General features: G+C 39.8%; 1 protein-coding gene across 13 annotated transcripts in view; it reads right to left on the bottom strand.

Moving 5' to 3' along the window:
* Positions 1-25,587, bottom strand: part of ASH1L (ASH1 like histone lysine methyltransferase) — a 156,111-nt gene that overhangs the window by 125,737 nt on the left and 4,787 nt on the right. For 5 of the 13 annotated variants that reach the window (XR_010594080.1, XM_065574259.1, XM_065574255.1 and 2 more), the window contains exons 2-3: positions 15,355-15,474; positions 7,811-8,333 (exon numbers count right to left, since the gene is read on the bottom strand). The exons of 2 other annotated variants lie outside the window; for them this stretch is intronic. Coding sequence is in view for 7 of the 11 variants with exons in the window: in XM_065574259.1 (XP_065430331.1) it covers positions 7,811-8,233 (423 nt within the window). In the remaining 4 variants the exon portion in view is untranslated. Of the gene's footprint in view, positions 1-7,810; positions 8,334-8,746; positions 9,069-15,354; positions 15,475-25,587 lie in introns of those variants that run through there. 6 more of the 13 variants (XM_065574257.1, XM_065574258.1, XM_065574256.1 and 3 more) reach the window with 6 other exon arrangements.

The following is a 25,587-nucleotide window of genomic DNA, read 5'->3' on the forward strand; positions in this document are numbered from 1 at the left end:
AAGGGGTCGGGTTTTCAACAAACAGAACTTTCACACCGTAGCCTGGCCAGTCATGAAACTGGTTTTCAAAGCTTCTCTGATGCGCAGCGCTTCCTGGTGTGATCTTCTAATCGCCCTGGTGTCTGGCTGCGCATAATCAAACTCAGCCTCCCCCCCCCCCCCCCCCCCCCCCACCATAAAGGTCTCCCCCTTACTCTCACAGAGATTGTGGAGCACAGAGCAAGCAGCAATAACAATGGGGATATTGGTTTGGCTGAGGTCTGAGCGAGTCAGTAACGAGCGCCAGCAACCTTTTAAACGGCCAAATGCACATTCTACCACCATTCTGCACTTGCTCAGCCTGTAGTTGAACAGCTCCTGACTCCTGTCCAGGCTGTCTGTATATGGCTTCATGAGCCATGGCATTAAGGGGTAGGTTGGGTCCCCAAGGATAATTATAGGCATTTCAACATCCCCAACAGTTATTTTCTGGTCCGGGAAGTAAGTCCCTTGCTGCAGCTGTTTAAACAGATTAGTGTTCCTGAAGACGTGAGCGTCATGAACCCTTCCCGGCCAGCCCACGTAGATGTTGGTGAAACGTCCCTTGTGATCCACAAGTGCTTGCAGCACCATTGAAAAGTACCCCTTGCAGTTTATGTACTGGGTACCCTGGTGCTCCGGTGCCAAGATAGGGATATGGGTTCCATCTATCGCCCCACCACAGTTAGGGAATACCATTGCAGCAAAGCCATCCACTATGACCTGCACATTTCCCAGAGTCACTACCTTTCGTAGCAGCAGCTCAGGGATTGCTTTGGCTACTTGCATCACAGCAGCCCCCACAGTAGATTTGCCCACTCCAAATTGATTCCCAACTGACCGGTAGCTGTTTGGCGTTGCAAGCTTCCACAGGGCTATCGCCACTCATTTCTCAACTGTGAGGGCTGCTCTCATCTTGGTATTCTGGCGCTTCAGGGCAGGGGAAAGCAAGTCACAAAGTTCCAAGAAACTGCCCTTACGCATGCGAAAGTTTCGCAGCCACTGGGAATCGTCCCACACCTGCAACACTATGCGGTCCCACCAGTCTGTGCTTGTTTCCCTGGCCCAGAATAGGCGTTCCACGGCTATAACCTGCCCCATTAACAGCATGATCTCCAAAGCACCGGATCCCACGGTTTGATATAATTCCATGTCCATATCCTCATCACTCTCGCCGCCGCGCTGCTGTAGCCTACTCCTCGCCACCTGGTTTTGCAGGTTCTGGTTCAGCGTAAACTGCACGATAACGCACGAGGTGTTTACAATGTTCATGACTGCTGTCTTGAGCTGAGCGGGCTCCATGCTTGCCGTGGTATGGCATCTGCACTGTTCACCCAGGAAAAAGGCACGAAACGGTTGTCTGACATTGCTTCCCTGGAGAGGGGGGGGAGGATATACCCAGAATCACCCGCGACAATGTTTTTGGCCCCATCAGGCATTGGGATCTCAACCCAGAATTCCAATGGGCGGAGGAGACTGCGGGAACTATGGGATAGCTATGAGATAGCTACCCACAGTGCAATGCTCCAGAAATCGACGCTAGCCCCGGTACATGGACGCACACCACCGAATTAATGTGCTTAGTGTGGCCATGTACATTCGACTTTATACAATCTGTTTTCAAAATTCGAATTATATAAATTCGAATTAATCACGTAGTGTAGACATACCTTAAGACTTGTCTACTGCGATGTTGTGGACAAACCTTTTGTCTTTCACGGGTACTTAAAGACAAAAATTTTGCCAATGCAAGTGGCAATGTGAATGTGGCTTTGTCGGCAGGAGCGCTCTCCTGCCGACAAAGCTAACGCCGCTCGTGGGGCTGGCAGTTTTTTGTCAGCCAAAGTGTGGACAAAATACTGACAGAGTGTTTACACACACTGACTTTTAGCGACAAGGCTGTGTTGACACAGCCTTGTCGCTAAAAGCTGCGTAGTGTAGACAAGCCTTGTTTTTTTTTTTTTTTTAAACAGTACAGCAATCAAAGAACTGGGGAGATGAGCCACTGAAGCCACGTACAAGTTCCTTCCTTCTCTGGCACACATGTAGGAAGGACATTCTGAGCCAGTTCACCTGGACAACAACATGGGAATGGAGGCCTGGGGAGTGGAGCCAAGCCACCTGCAATGCACAGCAAAAAACTCCATTATCAAAAAATAAAAACTGTGGAAGATAATAATCAGTGAATTTTACATTGAAGTATTTTCAACTATGAGCCATGAACTGTGTATATTTGTATGGGGGTGGGAGCGATGCAAATAAAGAGTATTTCATGGTAACAAAATAAATTAATGTTGCCAAGAAGCAACCACCAACCTGTCTGGAAACCCTGGCTATAATCAACAGGCTGTTGAAAATGCCAAAACATTTTTCCATACCGTAGACAAGGCTTGAGAATCTTATACCTTTTCTGACTACTGCATCTTATTTTTTCACAGTGCCAAGTACATCTGTTTGGAGTAACTTTCCCTGACAGTGTTAAAAATGGTTTATTCCTGCCTTCATTAGCATTTTATTATTTATTCTTTATATTACAGTTGTACCTAAGGATCCTAATAAAGGATAAGAGACCTTTTGTGCTAGGTGCTGTGCAAATATGTAGTAAAAAGACAGTATCTGTCCCAGAGCGCTTAGAGTCTAGGTTTCTGACAAGACACAGCATGTAGTTGAAACATTTTGGAGGTGGGGCGAGGAAGAGCAGAAAAACTAATGTGTTTTGCATAATAAGTATTAGTCTCAGCTCACCATCTGGCTAGAAATGATCAGATGGCAGTGTTCTGTAGTTATTATAGTAGAGAAGAATCTGATCGAAGGATTTAAAAGAGGATAAGGTGGTGGGTTTATGGATTATAATGGGGAGGTTTTCCCCCATCAAAGTGTGAAACACGAGACCGTGCAAAGGTGCTTATAGCAGTTAAACTGTTGTCAATACCAGCACAGCTGCACTTGTTGCTAACAGCTATTGGGGCCTTGTCTACCCTTACAATGATGGTACCACCATTATTCACCACCAGTGCAGCTCCATTGTATCTAACCCTGCTCAGCCTACACAAGGACAGAGAGATGCAGTGATTTTAAGTCACTTTTTATATATAATTAATCCTGGTCTTTTCAGCACCAAATAAGTATTTAGCAAAGTATATCATTTGAGTGGAAGTTATTGGGCCCATTTCCCTTCGTGGGTAGAAGGTAATATTGTACCTGGTAGCCATCTTGGAGGAGAAGCCAGGGCCTGCCTTTTATGCTTTTACATTTAAAACTGTAAAAACAAATAGCTCCCACTGAAAACATTTACATGAAACTAACTAATTTCAACTTTTCTTTTCTTTTTAAATAAAAAAGAACAAATATATCACCCATATCACTGAGATTGTTCATTCCCTGCTTGGAATCTTCCCCTCCTCCTGGACCTCTTTCAAATCCCCCTAGAATGATCTATAATTTTTCTCCCCCCTTCCCTCCCCCCCAATTACTATATGCAGGGGAGCAAGAATACATTCACTTATGGGCTTTTTAAAGTTTGCACTTTTATTCCTGTGGAATGACTTTTCAAACAAATCCAAGCACAGGTGACAAAATGTTAGCAGGATGTTTCTACTAAAATGATTTGCAGTGAAATAATTAATGTTACTATTTACCTTGCCATCACTGTTTTTGAAATTTACTGCCCCATTGTGTTGAAAAAGACAATTCAAATTTTCGAAGGCTATTATCTAGTACGTCCCCAGACCTTGGAAGACGGCACTGGATTGCAATTGTAGGGTTACCATTCGTCCGGATTCCCCCGGACATGTCCGGCTTTTTGAGCTAAAAATAGCGTCCGGGAGGAATTTGTAAATGTCCGGACTTCCCCCCCCATGCAGAGCGCACGCGGCTAACAGGGCAGCTGGCTGGATGGTGCCACTTACATGGGGCTCTGACAGCCAGAGAGAGCCCCTCCTCCTCTCCCCTGCAGCAGAGATCACTCCCTCCCTCTCTGCATTCGCAGATCGCCTCCGGCAGTCTGGAGCTCCTCCCCCACAGCTGCCCAGAGTGCCGGGACGAACGGCTCAGGCCGTTCCTGAGCAAGCTCACAGAGACATTAGGCGAAGGCCAACAACAAGGGAGCCAGGGGGTCGGAGAAGGGGCAGGGAGGTTCTGGAGGGGGCAGTCAAGAGACGGGGGGGGGGGGTCGAGAGGGGCTTTCTGGAGGGGGGGGGTGTGGATAAGGTTTTGGGCAGTCAGGGTACAGGTAGGAGGTAGGGTCCTGGGAGGCATTGGGGGGGGGTCTTAGGAGGGGGCAGTTAGGGGACAAGGAACAGAAAGGCTTAGGTAGGGGGTGGGGTTCTGGAGGGCAGTTAGGAGCAGGGGTCCCAGGAGGGGGCAGTCAGGGGACAAGGAGCAGGGGGGGTATTTGGGAGTTCTGGGGGGGGGCTGTCAGGTGGCAGGGGTGGGGAGAGGGATCGGAGCAGTCAGGCGACAGGGAGCAGAAGGGTTTAGATGGGTCGGGAGTTCTGGGGGGGGCTATCAGGGGGTGGAGAATGGTTGGATGGGCATGGGAGTCCCAGGGGTCTGTGTGGGGGTGGGGGTGTGGATAAGGGTTGGGGCAGTCAGGGGACAGGTAGGGGGTGGAGTCCTGGGGGGCAGTTAGGGGCAGGGGTCCCAGGAGGGGGCAGTCAGGGGACAAGGAGCGGGGGGAGGGTTGGAGGTCCTGAGGGGGGGGGGGGGGGAGTAGGAGGGATAGGGGTGGGGCTAGGGCAGGACGGGGGCGGGGCTCCTCCCGTCCTATTTTTTGCTTGCTGAAATATGGTAACCCTAGCAATTGGGTAGCTGTTTTTGCAACCAGAAAGTCTATAAATATAAAATTTCTTTAAAATGAAAGCTTGAAGCTTGCATATATATGAAAAAAAATCTGGAACTATCAAGATAGTCTGTCTTAACTGATAAACTGGGAATTACCTTTGTTACCCAAATTCTTCCTCATCCGTATCCTTCTAGGTATATGTTATCCCTACGTGTCTGTCAAATCAATCACTTAGACTTTTAGATCTTTGGGGCATGCACCTGTTTTGTGTTTTCTACGTAGCACTTAACATAACTGTGCACTATAAGTAATTTATTCAAACAACTCATATATAGATACTCTTCATTTACATCTTCCTTGGCATGTATTTTCAGTGGATTTAGTGATAACTTTAGTGGCACGGCAGCATGGTCTTGGATCTGCAACTAGAGTTCAGGAATGTGGGAATTATATACCAGCGTAGATTGACTTCAAATTAAAGTGATTTAAAACCTCATATTTTAATCCTGATTTAAATCAGCAAGCAGGAAACCTTATTTTAAATCATCAATTTTAAGTCTTGTTTTGCATCTGTACTTTTTAGTTATCTTCCTAATGAAAGGCTGATTCTTATTGATTGGTAATCATTAAACCATGTAGATTTGCAATGAATTATAGTCTTTACACTAAAATTGGGACTTCATTTTGCATAAAAGGCCACTGCTGTCAAAAGCTGGTTAGCTCTTCAACAGACTCCGGTTCCAGGTGACTTCAGTGACTTCCACCAGTGCAGTGGTTTGACTTTCTTTAAAACTTCAGCAGCAAACATGTATTGCTTGAATATTTTTTTCAAGCTTCCATGTTTTTTTAAAATTTATGTTAATAGTACAGTATAGTAAATTTAGGTCTTAAAACAAGTCGCCATCATTTCAAATTTAATTTTTAAAAAAGTTTATTTTAAATAAGAAAAATTTATTTTATTTAAGTTAAAATATCTGAGTTTATTTTTTAAAAAATCATCCATTTTTATCTGTCCTGTTATAAGCAATATTGGAATTATTCACAGAAGTACATATCCGTGTGAATTTGTTCCTGCTTCCTCCCATGCAGTGAATATCCAAGGGGTCTAGGATGACCAGACAGCAAATGTGAAAAATTGGGACAGGGGGTGGGGGGGTAATAGGAGCCTAAGAAAAAAAACACCCAAAAATCAGGACTGTCCCTATAAAATCAGGACATCTGATCACCCTAAAGGGGTCTGACAAAAAATAAACAAGTTTTATGCTATTTGCAGTGGTGTTTTTAATATGCTTGAGACAAAGTAATTTCTGACATGCAATAGGTTCACACCGATTAACCAAATGAACATTGGCCAGCAAAACACAGTGGAGAAAAACATATGTTGCCTTTGCTTTATACGTGAAACACTTTGCATGATTTAGTGTGGAGGAGAAGGAAGGAGACTTTAGCCATCACTGTTATTACACTGTATCTATTCTTTAAGGGCAAGGACAAATGCTTAAAGTTGAGAATGTGCTTAAGTGTGACAATCTCCTCAATGGGGAAGGGTATGTGCGTCAGCCAGCAGAAAAACGGGTCCTTAACACCACATGACCAAAGAGTTCTATTCTGCCACCTCCAGTGCATGGGTTCTGCCTGACAGATGTTGCTGGCTGTGTGTTTATACATGCGACTTAGCTGGGGAGGGCACAGGATAGGGAAATGGAACACCCTCCAGTCTTGGGAGCTTCCCACGGCAGCAGCAATGTGGAAAATAGGGGGACTTGTATTGAGAAAGGGAGCTGACTGGCAGGAAGAGGTGGGGCATATTCTCAGGATGAATTGTCTAGGGTTGCCACGTGGAGTGAGGGTAGATGGTGGTAGGATGCTGAGGGAGTATAAAGAGAAGGGTAATAGTCAGGGAGGTTGGTAATAAAGGGAGATGGGTATTTAAGGAGGGTTGGTTTGGGGGGGGGGCGCGCGCAGACTTGGCCCTCAACTCAGCACAGTACTTCAGCACATGTTTAGCTTTAAACTTCAACAGAATGTGGGAATCACACAAATGTTCTGCTGAATCATGGCCTTAGATAAGTAGTGAAGAGAGGCAGTGAAAAGGGGCACTTTGCTCCAGAATAGCATTTTAGTTGGTTGGGGAAATTTTTATGCATATTTGGAAACTTTTTTATGTACACATCTTGTTACAAAATAAGTAAGTAATCATGCACACTTATGTTTGCAATCCTTGTCCACTCATCATATTTATCCCATCTTATCAGAACAAGAGTTCCTTGAAGCAGGGGCTGTCTTCTCATATTTGTAAAACACCTAGCACATTTTGGGTGCTACTGAATTATAAGCAGTACATTGTAAGTCTTCATTCCATCAGATCCAATGTTCTTTTTCCCTTCCAAACACTGACTAATGAGTAGCAGCAATATCAATGGCTAGGATCTAAGCATTAAAATAACTGTTTAGTAGGGGATACAAAGCCAGTTACTATAGTGATGAGCATGGTATAAATACACAGTTGTCACTGTAAATGGAGGCAAGAGTACCACTAAAAATGGTACTGCTATTTACTCTGGTCACATCCACTTAGGATACCAGCAAAAACTAGTTTTTACTACTGTAAATACTACAACAAAGTCAAACTAGCTAATGAAGAGCAAAATGAATTCTCTGCTGAGTCAATCATCATCAACAGAATAGCCACTAAATTCTGAGACCAGAGTCTTCATTGCTTGTAATGATATACAAAGCAGTCAACATACCGCATGATCTTGCGTTGGAGACAGAAAAACTTTGTTTAGATTAGTAATTTTGAGTTGACTTGACCTGGAAATTATTAGTGGATATTAAATATGAAATGGGGAGATGTCACTTCTCTGACCATAACCAGACTTTAAAATGAAGACTATTCCTCAGATATGTATTTTTTACAAGGGTGTAACTTGGCCAATAGCACATACAACCCCTCACAGGATAATCTAGGAGTTGGGAAGCATTTAATAGTATATGAACACTACTCACTTGTTTTGAAGGACAAAGTTCATTCTTCTCATCTGTCATCTTCCCACTCTTTGATGCCTTTCTTGGTTGCTTGATAGTGGTTTTTATGGCAGGCCGGCACACATAATTCTCCAGGTTCTTAGGGGGCTTTTTAGTTCTCTTAGCTTGAAGACCAATTTTCAATTTTAAATTTCCCTCTGAAAAATTTGTTTCTTTCACTGAAAACTGTTGCTGTGCATCAGTCAGACCCTCATTCTTCCCAGTCTCAATGGTGCTCCCCTCCCAGTTCTTCTTCTTAATATCTTCTTCCTCCTTGGTGCTACTCTCTAGATCTACTTCTCTCTTGCCTATCACTATGTCAGTGTTGACCGCAGAGGGGCTTTTCCCAGAAAAACCTTCGGAATCAGAACCCAACCCTAACATAGCAGTATTCTGAGGGTCCATCACAGGTGCAGTATATGCCTTCTGGGGATTTTAGGGAAGGTTTACAGAAGTATGTTCCACAGAAAAATCTCTTCTACAACTTGCAACCACATCTTTTACACTGTAAGAGAAACACAAAAAATAGAATAAATGATTTTCTATTTTAAAGAAGAAATTAATGAAACATTCTTATAATTATTGACCAGAAAGCAAACATAAAAAGCTTATTTCTCAACAAAAGTTCCAAACAATGAGCACCAGATCTATTCAGAGGGTATCACAAACCCCCCAAATCTCCGCTGATCTACAGCAGGAACCTACCAGCTTTCTTCTGTCAAGCCATCGTTTTTAGGTATTGGCTAGTAAAATTTATCTGATTACTAGTTTAAAAGCCTGCAACTGTAGGTCCTATAGGGCCTTTTCAATTGAAAACTCCTGAACAAATACAGCCAATGTCAAAATTATTTTCCTATAAGTGGCACTCACCCACTCCTCCCCTACATCCCCACTGTAAAACTGGAAGCATAAACCTACCCGGTTATCCATCCACAAATCTCACCCCAGGTTTTTTTGGAGTTACAGGCAACTTTTGATCTCAGTTGTTATTCAAAAATCCAAGTCTCAAAACTGGGAAAAATAATGGGATAGTCTATTTCCTGGTGTTTGCAGGAGATAAAAACAGTTATAACAACACTTATTGGTGAGATTTGCCATTCAAAATGGTTTTCTCCCTTCTAGCTGACTCCACTTCTAATACAACTGCTAATGAGGCATCTCTACTCAGCACAGATTCATTAAAAGACAACGTAGCCATTGCTCATTCCAGAGGCTCAGACACACGAACTCTAAAGTAGACACTAGCTCCTGACTGTGTTGGAGAATAGGAAATGGCAATTATGACAGAAAGGAAATCTGCTAAATGGTAGCTCAGAACTACCACCCACTATAAAATGATAGAAGAATACCATTATTTACTGCTTAATCATCTGCAAGAAATTAGGTAACATTTTATGGTTCCACTTTCACACTATAGCACAAGAAACATAACAATTTCTCTTTTAGAGCTGATAAATATTTTCTGTTCTAGAAAGGACTATTTCCCATTAGTATTTCTTCATATTTATACATACATACCTTTAAAGGGCAGAACACTTTTAAAGGCTGTTGTCATGGCAACATTCTCCAACCATGAAATTTGTTCAGATTTGCCTTCTTTCAAGTTTCTACAAGTTGCAACTTCCACTGCCCCAAACAATCAAACTTTTTTCTTAGCGACTTCGCATTTAATAAATTACACATACTGACTAAGTTGGAGGCCAAGCACATCAAATAGAAATGACCCTGAGGTTAAAACAGTACTTGAGATAGTGTTTTCTGCTAGATTTCAGGATATTTACACACACACACACACACACACACACACGTTGCCCTCTTACCCAGTCAGTATGTGTTTTAGTTTTGGTTTTCCCTCATCCTATCCCTCTGTTCCATCTCCAACATATCAATCTAACTCAAAAAGAACAGGAGTACTTGTGGCACCTTAGAGACTAACAAATTTATTAGAGCATAAGCTTTCGTGGGCTACTGCCCACTTCTTCGGATGCATATGGAGTGGAACCAATCTAACTCAGTTCTCTCTCAAAAGACTACAATTAAGAGGAAGGTTCTAGAAAGTTTCTCATCTGTAGTTGGAATGGTCACTACAAGTGCTCTATCACTGAAAAGTTATGAAAGGTCATGTCCAACTCAAAAATATTTCTTAGAGCACACTGCTTATTATCATTCACTCCCCCATGAAATATTTAATTACAGAATAACCATAGTGAATAATAAAATCCTCCCTTAAGGGAAAAAAAAATAAAAATAATAAAAAAAACCCCTACAAAACTTGCCAGTAAGAAATCCTCACTGTTCTAGAGTTTCCCAAAGAAAACTCAGATTAAGTATTCTTCTAAATCTTCTTGGATGGTGAGTCACATGGCTTACAGCTTTGTGTAGAATATTTACTGAAAGAGCCTGTTCTACTGCTGCAAGAGATATGGGCACTCACAGGAATCCAGTACTATGTCTCAATATGTGCTTTCTTTCTCAACATCAAATAGGACATTTGGTGTGAATTTAAATTGCACTCATAATACCTTACAAAAATATTATGTGTGTTTGTTGACAAATTACCGTATATACTCTTTCATAAGCCGCATTTTTTTAGTAAAAAAGGGAAGCACCAGAGACAGGGGTCGGCTTATGAACGGGTATAGAGAAGGAGAGGTGGGATACAGCCCTCCCCCCAACAGAGGGAGCAAAGAAAGGCAGCACAGCCAGCAGAGACGGAAGGGAAGAGGCGGGGCCAGTCTCTCCAGTTCTGGCCACCCTGCTCTCCCCCCAGCCTCCGAAGCAGCTGCAGCTCCGGGGCCGCAGCCATGCCGTCCGGTCTGGCCCACCGGAGCAGGCCGCAACCAGGTCAGAGACATCCTCCCCTGGCCCTCCCCAGATAAGGTGGGAAGGGATGGGATGGGGAGAATATGGGAGTCCCGGGCTAGGGGTGGTCACAGGGGTTGCTCTCCTGACTCCCAGCTTCTCCCCCCCAAAAAATTTCCCCACCAGTTGCTGTCCTGGCCTGTCAGGGTAAGCTGCTGGCACGCTGGGACACTGTTTACCTAGGTTTACCTCCGTGCCTGTGGACGCGTGAGGTAAACAAACCATCTTGGCCCACCAGCAGCTTATCCTGATGGCCCAGGAGCCAAAGTTTGCTGACCCCTGAATTATAGGGTCGGCTTATGAACAGGTTATAAAAATTTTCCATTTTTACTTATCCATCTTGGGGGGGGGGGGATCGGCTTATAAATGAACCAGCTTATGATCGAGTATATACGGTATGTCTGAAGCTTGACAGTTATAATCAATATGTACACCTTGCCCATTAAAATTCTACGGCCAATACAAATATCAACCATCACAGGCTTGGACTAATATTCAGAAGTTTAATTTGATTTTGTCTGTCCAGGGATGAGACATATCTCTTGCTCCTCTTTCATATCCTTTTTGAATAGGACAGGGAATTCTAAGAGAGGTTATATTTAAATTTTATTTTAGAGTATGCTAGAAGAGACGCAATGAAAAGCAAATGGAAAGGCAACACATTTTTACAGGGAGAAGGAAGATTGTGTGTATTTCTTTTGGTTACTATTCAAGGACGTGCAGAACTTAACACACAGGAAATTTCTGAAGGATGGCAGGATCCCGGTTTAAAAACCTCAAATTGTGTATTGACTTATCCAATAATTTTATTTCCTTGAGATAAAGAGCAACACTAAATGCATTAATGTAAGGATTAGGGATTTCAGACATGCATTCGGATCATGCTGTTCTTTTTCTTTGGTTCTAGTTTCATTACCACATGTTGGACTCTTCTAATTCCATATGCACAAAACTTGACAAGCTTTAATTTCTCCAAACCTGGCAGATCATCTCCTTACCAATATAAGGAAATGGAACACACAACTCCCATTTTCAAATCTTCTATGCTGGTCTATTCCACTATACAATACAAAATAATAGAAAATGGTTGTTTCTAACTACAGCTCCAGAGCCGGTTTCAACAGTTGATCACACGGCGCTGCTGACCTTCTTACATGACAGAAATGCAATAGATATTTCAAACCATTGTAGTGTTGTGTTATGACCCAAATAGCATTAAGGGCAACTGATCCCCTTCCCTAAGATTTCTCACTTGCAGAGTCTGGCAGGAATCTACTCACCCTTGACATTTACATGAGACCAGTTGGAGAGATTGTGAGATAACACAAGCTACACTGCCAACAATATGTTGAGGACACCCATCTTTAACTATCCTTTACAACAGTGGTTCCCAAACTTTAACAACCTGTGAACCCCTTTCACTAAAATGTCAAGTCTCACGAACTCCCTCCTAAAAATGAATATTTCCAGGGATTTTCTCCTTTACCTGAGTATAAATTATAAAAGCAGTGACCTTGGAAATATAAAATTTGTTTTTATGACATGCTTATTACACACTATTTATTATGAATTATTTATCATTAAAGTATTTTTATTACATTATGAAAATGGCAATGTTCTTCCAAGATCTCACTTTTGTAGTTTGTATCACTTTGAATAAGCCTGTTATAAGACAAGTCTCCTATGTTTCATCAAGGAGAATCAGATGTGAAACAGCATGTAGGTATTTAAGAAGCCAACTCAAAGAGTTCCTCCTACACAAGCATTCAGGTCTTGAGCAGTCCAGGCAAACGACGCACGTTACAACAAAGCTTAAACTTGTTCTTCATAATAATTTTAAAATCAATACTAGCTGCCTATTTAATTTTAAAAACAGCAAAAAAATATCCACCTCCCTTTCCATTTCTTATAAGGAGTCTTGAAGTTTAAATCTCAATGTGATAGATATGCTTGCTTTGATCTGCTTAGCTCTTGGTAGGCTGCTGGTACCGTGCTGCCCGGGGTCCATAGGGATAGCTCTGTCCGCCATTAGGGAATTTTTTCCCCCCAAGAACCTGCTGTAACATTTCGCAAACCCCAGTTTCAGAACCACTGCTTTACAACAAAAGCAACAACTTCATCTTAAAAGACATCCCAATGCCTGTTGGACATGTTCAACTGGCTGATTAGTAACTGTACAAAGAAAACTAAAAAAAAAAGACTAAAACAATGTTGATGGGAAGAGGGAAGTGTCAAGGAACTGGCCAAGCACTGATCTCTCACTTTTGTCATCTGCCCTCCATTCAAAATAGTATAAAATATTGGGGCTCTGCAGATTTAACCTTAGATGATCAATTAGTGACAGTAGCAAGAAATGCCTTCTTTCATCTTCAGCTTGATATGAAACTGTTACTTATTCTCAAAGAAGGATATAGCTCCAGTCATCTATATTTTCATCTCCACATTCCCACTACTTTAAAGAGAGATACTTTGATACAATAGCTGCAGCAATGGGAACTGAATTTTCCATGATTAGCTCTGCTACAGGCAAAATCCATCCAATTTGCTCTAGCAGATTCCAGCTGGCAGAACATAGCAGACCACCTTCTCACTGAGATAAGCCACTAAGAGTACATCACTCCATTGCTCTGTACTCTTTCATTGGTTCCCACTGCACTTACAATGATAATTCAAGCCCTAGTGCTAACACTCAAAATATTTTTGAATCAGGACTCAGTTACCTCTGAAATTGACACTTTCACCCATGACTCAGCGAAACAGCTGCACTCTGAGAACTATACAGCTAACAAAATCTAGTTCAAAACGTGTGAGAATCGGAGGTAGCATGTTTTTGATCAAGTGGGATGAGGTACCAGAGAAGAAGCCAAAGTCTGACTGCTTTTCAAACATACTGGAAGACCCACCTACTCTCTAAAGGTTTTCCCACCATAACCAAATCAAGAGAGAAAGTGGGCCTGGGAACGGGGAGAGAACCATACCAAGCAGTGCTTTGCAGAGCCAGAAAAGGTCCTTTGGAGCATACATTCTCTTAGTTACTGTTCAAAATGGGCAACAATGTATATCTAACTTACCTGCTCAATGGTAAGATATTATGCAGATGGCCTCTACCGAAAAGCTTAAGACAGATAGAAAACATCTGTAGTGATCTCTAAAGTTTTTCTAGTTTTACCAGGTTAAATTTTACCTAGTTAGTATCACTGACAGATAAGAAGATCCACATGACTGGAATGTTAAAATCACTAGATATAACCTGTTTAGGAAGGATCGAGTGGGCAAAAGGCAAGGCGAACTGGCACTCTGTCAAAAATGGCACTGCCTGTTTCCAAGTCACCAAACAACTCGGAAGCAAATAATCCTGAATGCTTATAGATCAATGTTCTAACAGATAAAGATTTATTAGGAGGGAGTCTGATCTGAGTGACATATGCAGAAGGTCTCATTCTGCCTGTACTAAAATGTCCTTGGAATGTCTAAAAGTTGTAGATTTCCCAATTCAAAAAGTGCTGCACCCAACATAAGGGAATTCTGTATTAGACCTCATCTTGACAAGTAAAGAGGAACTGATCACAGAACTGAAAATCAGTGGTGGCTTAGGAGCAAGTAATCATGACTTTAATACATTTGTTACGTGTAAACAGAATAAAGTGCAAAACAGTAATATGTATACTTGGTGCTTTAAAAGAGCCAAACTTCACAAAGCTGAAAACAATTATAAACCAAATCAGCTGGGAGAAAGAATTTAAAGCGAAAACTGTGAATGATAATTGGGAACTGTTTAAGAACATTTTACTACATGCCCCAAAAGCCAGGATCCCAGGATTGAGCAACAAGACTTCATGGGTTCAAAAACAATCTGGCTTAGAGAGTAAGTGAAACCATCTATAAAATATAAAAATATATATAACAAATGGAAAACAGAGGAATTTGATAGCAATTAATATAAACTGGAAGCTAGGAAGTATAGAAAATTTGTAGGGAAAGCAAAAGGACACAAGGAGAAATCTATGGCTAGCAGAGTGAAGAACTCAGGGCTTGGCTACACTGGCGCTTTACAGCGCTGCAACTTCTTCGCTCAGGGGTGTGAAAAAACACCCCCCTGAGCGCAGCAAGTTACAGTGCTGTATAGCGCCAGTGTAAACAGTGCCCCAGCGCTGTAAGCTAATCCCCTCGTGGAGATGGAGTACCTGCAGCACTGGCGCACGACCACACTCGCACTTCAAATTACTGCTGCGGGAGCGCTCCTGCGGCAGCTCTCTGAAGTTCTGAGTGTAGCCACGGCCAAAGATAAAGAAACCAGAGTGATACAAAATCAACATGTCACACATTAAATGGATTAAGTTCTGGCTAATGGATAGGTCTCAACATGCAACTGTAAATGGGAAATTGAGTGGGTGTTATTTTAGTGCAGTCCTGTGGAGATTGATTCTTGGCCCTACACTATTTAGCACTTATCAGTGACATGGAAGAAAACATACAATCATCACTGATAAAGACTGCAGGTGACACAAAAATTGGGGGAGTGGTAAATAATGAAGAGGACACGTCACTAAAAAAGAGTCATCTGGATTGTTTAGTAAACTAGGCACAAGCAAATAATACATGTTTTAATACGGCTAAATATAAATGCACACATCTAGGAAAAAAAGAATGTAGGCCATACTTACATAACGGGGGACTCTATCCTGGGAAGCAGTGACTCTGGAAAAGATTTGGGGATCGTGGTGGATAATCAGCTGAACATGAGCTCCCAGCACGACACTGTGGCCAAAAAGGCTAATGTGATCCTTGGATACATAAACAGAGGAATCTCAAGTAGGAGTAGAAAGGTTATTTTACCTATGTATTAGGCACTGGTACAACCACTGCTGGAATACTGTGTCCAGTTCTGGTGTCCACAATTAAGGAAAGATGTTGATAAATTGGAGAGAGTTCAGAGAAAAGCCAAGAAAACGACTAAAGGATTAGAAAACATGCCTTACAGTGACAGACTCAAGGAGCTCAATGTATTTAGCTTAAGAAAGAGAAGGTTAATGTGGACTTAATTACTGTCTGTAATTATCTACACAGAGAACAAATATTTGATAATGGGCTCTTCAATCTAGCAGAGAAAGGTATAAAACACTCCAATGGGTGGAAGCTGAAGCTACACTATTCAAACTGGAAATAGGACATACACTTTTAATAGTGAGGGTTATTAACCACTGGAACAATTTACCAACTGTTGTGGTAGAGTCGCCAGCACTGGCAATTTTAAAATCAAGACTGGATATTTTTCTAAAGGATATGCTCTAGAAATTATTTTGGGGAAGTTGCATGGCTTGTGTTATACAGGAAGTCAGACCACCTGGCCTTGGAATCTATGAATTAGTCTACTAAGGACCTGACCATTCCTACTGATTTTATGTGAAAGATACTCAGATGCTCATGTGGACAATGCTCATGTGGAAGATACTAAGGCTTGGAAAGATTAGATTTTTCTATGTCAATTTCACCGTACACACACAAATCAATGAAAAAATATTTCCATAGGTAATCCTCAAAATGTACAGATAGGCAAAGTAAGAAAAGCACTGTTTGAGAATTTCTTAGAGTTTGATTTAAGGATATCAAATTGTCAATATCACATGTCAAAATATAGAAAGTAGTGTTTTAATGGTTATAAAGTTTTTTGAATTTCAACATCTACTGTTATTAAATAATTATTGTAGGACCATCCCATAATTTCCACAACACTGAACATTTAAATAGATCAAAATTAAAAATGCTCAAAACCCATAATTTTGTGCAACTGCAAAATTTCAAATCAAGCAAAATAGAAAAAATCCTTAAAAACATCGATATCAGTCAAAATGATAAAAAAATCCAATTCTGCCAAGACTAAAGATACTTTACGTGAAAAATGTTTGTACCCCTAATCTTGCATCTTTCTCTAAGACAGTAAGATCTTTGGGGTGGAAACAGCTTTTTACTGTCTGTATAGCACCTAGCACAATAGAACTCCAGATTCTAACTGTAGCCTCTAGGCACTACTCTAATCCAAATAATACATTAGAACAGCTAGCAAACACTGAAATCTGATTGGACAGGAAGCAACCTACAGCATTTTCAAAGCACTGAAATCTACTCAGAGTTTAAGAGTTTGTTCAACTCACCAACAGAAACTAGTGTTAGTTGATGAGAAAATACAGCAGAAATATTTAAACCACAACAGTTACTAGACAAAATCTTCATGGTAATTATCTTTCTGCACTGAGCATGTGTCATTTCTAAATTGATGACTTGCTAGTTCATTTGCCATTTGAACAAGCAGATGCAGTAACCATAGGCATGACTTTTCTGAGGCCCTCTAGTGGTGAACAATTTCTAGAATTAATTTTCTTCAGCTAAGCCTTCCAAATACTTGTTCTTTGGAAAATAAATGCATCACACTGTTTTCAATACTCTACACGTATGTGAGCTGCAAACCACAAACAGCTAAGAAACAAAATGTAAGCAGTTTAAGAGCCTATATCAAAACTTATAAAGTACCCAAATTGCATTCTTTCCATGATGGGTTGTTCTGTACTTGGCTATTACTGCTACAGAAAGACGATTAGCAGATAAGGCATCTATTTTGCAGCTCTTCATGTGCCAGCTTACAATTAATGGATCTGATTAGCAAATCCTCAACTACAATATATGAAGTATATCTGCAAAGAAGATTGATAACACTAGTGATCTCACTGACCCTAAAGAAAATCAGCCAGGACTTGCGGTATTGAACACACAAACTTTCCTGCAACTCATGTTGAGTACCTGAAAGCTCCTGGCAGATGCTGTGGATGAGCTGGTGATGCCTGAGAAACTGGCCTCCATGATTAATATCTCCCATTCTACCTCTCTAAACGCCTCTCAGCTGAACATGGTGACATGCTGTAACCATTGCTGATGAGAGCTGGAGATCCTCCTGGAAAGGATGATCTTATCCTAGTTCTGTGGAAACTGAGCTCCCTTTCTTAAAAGGAACAGCAAGAGAGACCTAAAATGTAACCTGGCCTGGGGCACTAATATTTCAAAGATCACTTGTTTCCCTCTAAGATGAAACAATCTTATCTGACCACTTTGTTTTTTTTTTAATTTTGCTCACTCTTTAGACAGACAGATCATTTCTACAGTTATACTCAAGTGATTCCAAAAGGTTCATCTTCTGTTGTGGGGTTAAAGAACCTTTGTGCACAAGTACTAGGCTCTGGATACATTAAAGACAGTTCAGATTACTGCTAGTGCTGCTGGACATGATGAAGGTTGAATGAGTCAATTACGCAGACATGAGACTAATGCTATCCCTTTCTTTCCTTAGGGTACAGCTTTCACCCACAATTTTGGTTAAGATCTTTGAATATTTAAGCCAGAACAAAGAGCAGAGCATAACAGTGGACATGCTGAGAACTGAAGAAAGAATGAATATTGCTGAGGACACTGGAGAAATAATGTAAGTGAACATCTTGGAGATTCATTGATGCCAATAACCAGCTGGATTTATGGACAGAATAATGGGTTTTGAGTACTAATTTATTAATTGTCTTGTTTGCAAACTGGTTTAACATTCAGTCAATCCTCAATTTATTTTAAATAAAAATAAAATGGGCATAACTTGTCAGCATCTCTTAGATTCTGACATTGCAAATGTTGCTCATGTACTTTTTGGGGGAAGGGGATATAGGGGCTTGGATTCTGGCCCTCTTTTCTGGTATCTGGAGAGACAGAAGTTACCTTTAAATAACAGAGCCATTAATTTTATACTTTTCTGAGAGATCTTGGATAAACTATTCTATAAATACCCACACAAAACATAACTTTTAGTGAGGCCAGAAAGTAATCTTGTGCCATATAGGAAACTGGAGATAAACAACATGTTTGGATTTTTTTTTTTTTTAATTTTATGGAGCCCCATCAATGTGCTTATTCAAGGAACTGTTTGGAGATACCTTTCCAGGATATGTCTACACTGCAATTAAAAACCCAGGCTGGCCTGTAGCAGCTGACATGGGTTTGTGGGACTTGGGCTAAGGGGCTGTTTAACTGAAGTGTAGACATTCGGGCTCAGGCTCTGGGACCCCTTCTCCCTTGCTGGATCCTGAATTATTGAATTTAAACTTTCTAACTGTTTCATGGGACTTTCGGTCCCCCGTCCTTGTCTAAGGATGATTTCCATCTTCAGCTTCTTATTACCTATACAATAATCCTCAGTGTTAATCCATAAGAGATGCTATTAAAATAGAGGCAGAAAGTATTTTTTGCTCCAACCAAGCACCTACCAGCCAGAGCTTTTCAATCCCAAGTCCTCTTCCAAACAAGGCATCTTTGATGTTGTTGCTCTCAGGCTTTCAGAAAAGATCCTTATAAACATCAGCAGGGGAGCAAAAAACCTTGTATTTTTTTTCTGAATTCTAAACTGCTATTTAAAGGGCTGTCTATCAGAAACTAGATTATTTTCAAATTAGTCAATTAGTCAAGTTGAAAGCATCTCTAATTAATCCTCACACCACTCACAGGAAGTAAATTGATAAGTATTATCCCCATTTTATAAATGGGAAAGTAGACACAGTGCTTGTGATTCGCTCAGGGACACAGAGCAAGTCAACAGCAGAGATAGAATTAAAACTCAGGAATTCCTGGCTCCAGTCCCTATATTCAAGACATAAGACCAAACTGCACCTCCAAAAGTGATGTTTTCTACATACTGATATGCAAATAAAAACTTGGTGAGAGGATAAATAGATTTAAGCTAGCACATGAATTTTCACTATCTAGAGTTAAAGTACGGAATGCTATGGAAACTCCATGTAATACACACCTCTTGGGTGGGCATAGATCCAAGTGTTTTTTCTCCTTCTCTGTTCTCCTAGCGAACACTATGCAAAATACCTCCAACTCTTTACAGCTGTTTACTTGCAAATGAAATTTGTTGAATCCACCAGCTTGTAAAAGAATCAACACATTTTTAAAGTGATTGAAATCTTACTGTACTGTAGACTAAGCTGGATGTGAATAAGCACTGTCTCTTGCTGCTACATCTGGCTCCACATTTATTCAAAATAGCAAGACTTTTTTTTTTTTAAAGGGTAAGAAGAATCAAGCTCACTCACACTGAGCTTGCAATTGGCAAGACCAGGGTAAAGTTCACATTCAGATTTAGAGGCTGAAGGAAAACCTGAAACCTGATTTACCAACAATGAAATTAGTAACTATATTCTAAACAAGTTCACAAAATTGATAACACTTCTGAACACATGCCAGGTTCTATTATTTACTCATTAATTCCTTTCTATTCAGATAGCAAAAACTCTCATCTGACCACTCATCGTTTTGCCTTCATTACTGCAATCTACTCCTCTTTGACCTCCCTGACACCCACATAATCCCTCTGCAATTCATACAAAATGCACCTTGCAAGATGATCATTTGCCTAACCTGATCTGACCAAAGTTTTCATTTATTTGAATCCCAGTGATGGCCTCCCTTCTTCACCTCATCAAATTCAAGATTCATTTAACTGCCTTCAAGCCCCTACATAAAACTTTGCCAATGCCTCCTGGTCTGCTCTTGTACCCCCCTCTCTGCCTCATGATGCCAGCTTATACGCCCTTTAGTCCGCTTCTCCAGCTAACATCTCCATGCTTTCTTCTGCACTGCTCCTTACACATAGAACACTCCCTGAAGAGGGTGGATAAAAATCAATGATTTTTTTTAAAAAGCAGATTTTTATAAAATTTAAATTGCATTTTTTAATTTTAATTAAGTACATTTTTATTTTTTTAAATACTTCTATTTAAAATTAATTTGAAATTATGTCAACCTATGTTAAGACCTAAACTTATTACAATTATTAAAATCATTCAAATTAAATAAAAAAATATTAAGCAGTGCACATTTGGTGCTAAAGTTTTAAAGAAAGTCAAACCGCTGAACTATCTAGTTGGAAATCACTGGCTAGGCACCTGGAACCAGAGTCCGTTGAAGTGTTAAACCTGCTTTTGTTGGCAGTAGCCTTTTCTGCATGCGCAAAGAGAATATTTTCTTCATTTCAGTTTATTCAACTAGTTCAGTTATGACTAGTTCATTCAAAGTTAAGAAACCAGGTAGAAACTGGAAAAAGCAGGAAAGCTTGTTTTCCTCTTTCTATGAATAAATACTAGGTGTCAGAATGAAATCTACTAATTCTAAAAACATTCAAAGACACAGGTAACCATAAACAATCAGTGCAATTCTCTAACTACAAATAACACTTCCTTTGCTTAATAAATCTGTTAGATTTAAAGAATAAATATATTTTGATACATTTTTCTTCTTATGTCTCCAGCATATCTGAGGAAGTTTTATTTAACTTATAAATTTAAAATGCTGTTTTTGTGCAATTTTTAATTGAATTCCAATTTTCATCCAAGTAGAGTTTGACATAAGTCATGAGTAAAAATTATTAAACTTCTAGCAAATAAGAAATGCATAATTCATCATTTTTAATAATTAAAATGTAAAAATTAAGAATTCAATAAATATATGTTAAGCTATATAATTGCTTAAATAAATGTGTACATATACGTGTTTCCTTCTGGTTAAAACACAGAAATTAGTGTAAACTAATGGTTATATTTAGTTTCAAATGAACATGTTTTAATGGTTACCAACCTATGAGACAACATTTCATTAGGAAAATAATTAAAAAGTGCAAATGCAAAACACGATCATTTAAATCAAGGTTTCCTGTTTGCTGACTTGATTAAAATCAGTTCTTTAAATCGATCCACCCTGTTCATCAATGAATCCACAAGACCATTACCCTCTCTTCTTTCAAGTCCCTTTTTAATTCCCACCTCTACTGTGATCCCTACAAGAAATCAATCAACAAATGATAGCTATGGTTGAGAGGCAATTGGGAATAGCTTTTATTTATTTATTTTAAAAGTTCAAATATTTGCAACTATAAAGTTGTGCAGCAGGTAACTATCTGATGAAACCATGTGATGTTACCTACATTACCCATGCTCTCTCTTTCCAATGTTTGCTCTACTCACTATGAAGTCTTTTTTCAAATCAGACAGTAAACTTTTTCAGAGCAGAGAACATGCCTTCCTATGGGTTTGCACACCACCTAACACAACAACGTCCTGATCAAGGCCTTTGTGTACATCCATAATATGATAAGTAAATAGCAACAGTAAATACGTTAATCTGGTATGCCCAACATGACTATGTTAAACCAGAGCGATGAATGCTGACTTATGGTCCATAATCATGATAAGATAATTGTTTAAGACTTTTATACCTTGTCATTTAATCATACTGTTTCTCACCTGTTCCTTTCTATTTTTGTTCTAGAGTATGTGTAGTTTCTGTGATTTTATATGTGAGTTTACGGAATTTTTACTTTATAAAAAAGAAGCGAAGATAACCTCTTACTTCAGAAAGGAATAGCTTATAGTATTCTGAAGCTTTCAACTACTAAGTTCAATGAATTTATTACTGGATGGTTCAAGTCACGAGACATTGCTGTAGATTTTGTTACCTCCTCCAATCCCTTTCAACATTCTTAAGTCACCGTCACTATTCTGATCCAGAAGCCAGCTCTTATACCCCCACTATTATATTTCTATTCTTATTATATGGGACTTTTATCCATTGAGATTCTCCTTCATGGCCCTCTCTATTCAGAACTTCTCTTTCAACAGGGTATAGAACACTTTACCTATTTCAAGCGCATTAACTAGTTTGTAGGAGGCAGTGTGAAACAGTGGCTAGATCACTGAACTGGAAGCCAGGAGATCCTGAACTGTATTCTTTTTGGTTGTGCCAATGACCTGCTATATGACCTTCAGCAAGAAATTTTACCTCTTTGATTCAGTTTCTCCATCTGTAAAACAGGTATATGTAGATAGTCTACAGATGAGAAATGTTATAGGAGTTAAATATTATACTAAAAGACAGAATGAGGGTTGAATAGGTCTATGGTGTATATATGAAATATAAGGGCTGAAATGTTAATTTCACTGTCTTGTCAATTAAGGATGCATTACAGAATATGACATGGTTTTATAGGGGTCACATGTGGTGGGTGATGCACATATTAGAATGTCTAATGAGAGTTCATGGCTTATATACTACTAGATGATGAAGATGTACAGAGTGCAAACATAAGACTGTCTCGTGCCATTGGGCTCTAGAAAGTGGGCAGAAGAATATGAGAGCAGATTTAAGGTTCTTTGGGCTACCTTACCTTTGTGTTTCCAATTTTTAATTAAAAAGTGTTACTTTAATTTCCTCGATAACAATGTTGTATTTTTTTTTTAAAGTTAAGTTCTCTCACCATCCTTTAATTATTGATATATATTTACTATCTTAACTCAAGCTTTATTATTTATGCCCTGCTTTATGAAGGATATGGTACCAGAGACAATAAATCAATATTTCATTTTGAATTCTTTCTATACTGCAAAGAGAATGCCTTTAGTTATGCTGAACAAGAATTGGATTGCAATATGGAAATTAGGAACAAAGATTCAGGTTTTGTTTTCTAAATGTGTTATGCTAGAAGATCAATTTACCAAACTTTCACCAGCTATAAGATCAGAAGCATTATCAGGTTAGGATAAGAGACTCAGGCTCATAATGGTGTAATTCTGCCTCTCTCCAACTGTGGGGCAAAACATGCAGTCTACATTCCACCTGATATTAATGTCTACTTAACAGCACTGAAGTTCTGGAGCAATATATTACATTTAATTTTCCATAATCATAACAGCATCATGATTTGTATCAATGGCCCTGTGGCATATCAATTGTTTAAACTACTTTCTATACACTCATAAGAGTTGTAGACATGAACAGTTTCAGTTCAGCAACTAACAAACAATGAGAATGCTTTATAAAAAGGAAGACATTTAGTATAAATGCATTTTGCTGTTCAGTATTAATGTTATATTAAGTGATTTTTAGACAATTGTTGGCTCCCAGGAGGAAATCAAGTGAAACTGAAATATAAAAATTTTGGAATAAATTTGTCTTTAAAACGGGGGGTAAAAAACCACCACCACAAGAGACTTTTTCTTACATTTACATCTTAGAAAAGCTAATGTGTTTTTAAAAAAGCATAAGTTTTTTTTTTTTTTTTTTTAAAAACATTAGGAACTAATCATTCTACTAATTTTTCTATACTAATATCTACTAGAGAAGGTTCCTGCGCTCTTCACTTCTTGTTAAACTGTGGAAGAAATTCATTGCATAATAAGAGAGATTAGAATGTTTGTTGTAATATTATTAAGGAAGTTCAAAACAAGTGCCATTTGGCTTACCTGTTATTCTTTATTGTTTAGTTACCTTATAACAAAATTCAAATTACTTTATAACAAAATTGATCTGGAGAAATAAATCTAACCTCTACTGAAACAGCATACTTGAAATGATATTTTGAATGTTTCCACGGGAATCCTTCCCTTATTCACTACGCATATTGTATATAAATGACTTATTGCTTGTCTATCTGACAGACAAACAGAGCAATACACAGTGGAAGAGGCTATAAAGGTGCAACTAGTGTAGAAAGCACTTCTAAAAATCAGGCCAGCTCTATTTAGGTAACTATGATTTAGGAGCCTAATCTTTAGATTTGAAGATTACAAAGGGGGCGAAGTTAAGATTGCATGAGCAACCCTAACACTGGCATTTTTTTACTCCTAGGTACCATATAAACACAGAGTAAGAGACAATCCTGCTCCAAAGAACTTCATTCACCTCATCCACATACCATGGGCCCAGGTTCATGTACAATAACAGACTGCCCCAGAAATAATACAAGCAACAGCCCCTTTTCCCTTCCATGGCCACCAAAAAGGCAAGGTGAATTCTCTGTGGAATCTGAAATGTCCAGATAAAGTGTCCAGTTAGTAAATAAAAGATTATAGATAAGAGTAAAGATTAGATGACTATACAGATCTATAACCATCACATAAGAACAGCCATACTGGGTCAGACCAATGGTCCATCTAACCCAGTATCCTGTCTTCCAACAGCAGCTAATGCTAGATGCTTCAGAGGGAATGAACAGAACAGGTAATCATCATGATCCATCCCCATCACGAACAAAGGGGATTCATTTGAAGAATAATGAAAGGGACACTTCCACTGACCACTAGCATTTTCCCATTAAAATATGCAGCTGTGGTCTATTCTGTGGCCCATCCATCCCAAGAATTCCCACATAACTTAGGAGAAACCACAGAGCCCCTCAACCCTGTTAAATACAGGCTCCACTGTCAAAGGACCTCTCAACTCCACCAACAAATTGCTGACCATACTGTTGAGCAATCCCCCACAAAAAGTCCCATAAAATCTGCCACTGTGCAAGAAAGTAAGAACTCCAGCCCTTCAAAATAAAACAATCTACTAGGTTAACATGCTCCCACTCCTTCACAAACATGAGTAAAATCCCCTTGCCAAATAGGACCAACAGACTAAGATCCCTTCCCACTTGTTCAAACACAGGTTTAGCTGCATCATGGGTTATCTTGCAGATAGCAGATGACTTCAGGGAACTCGGAAACATACTGAAGAAGAATGTCCAAATTAACTTCTCTGTGATCCTTCCTGTCCCATGAGCAAAGGAATACAGAAGGCAGAAGACTCTGAAAGAGAATCACTAGCTAAGTGAGTGATGTAGGGTGGAGGGTTTGGGTTTGTGAAATATCGGTCCACCTTCTATGCTGACAGACAGATGTATAGTTTGGATGGCCTCCAACTCAGTAGAAGGGGGACCAATCTTCTCGGGGACAGGCTGTCTAGAGTAGAGTAGTTAAACTAATAACAAAGAGGGCGGGCAAAAAGAGGGAAGATATGAGCACTTAGCACAACAATCGAGATGATGA

The sequence above is a fragment of the Chrysemys picta genome, chromosome 20, assembly GCF_011386835.1.
Source record: "Chrysemys picta bellii isolate R12L10 chromosome 20, ASM1138683v2, whole genome shotgun sequence".
NCBI classification, from domain to species: Eukaryota; Metazoa; Chordata; order Testudines; family Emydidae; genus Chrysemys; species Chrysemys picta.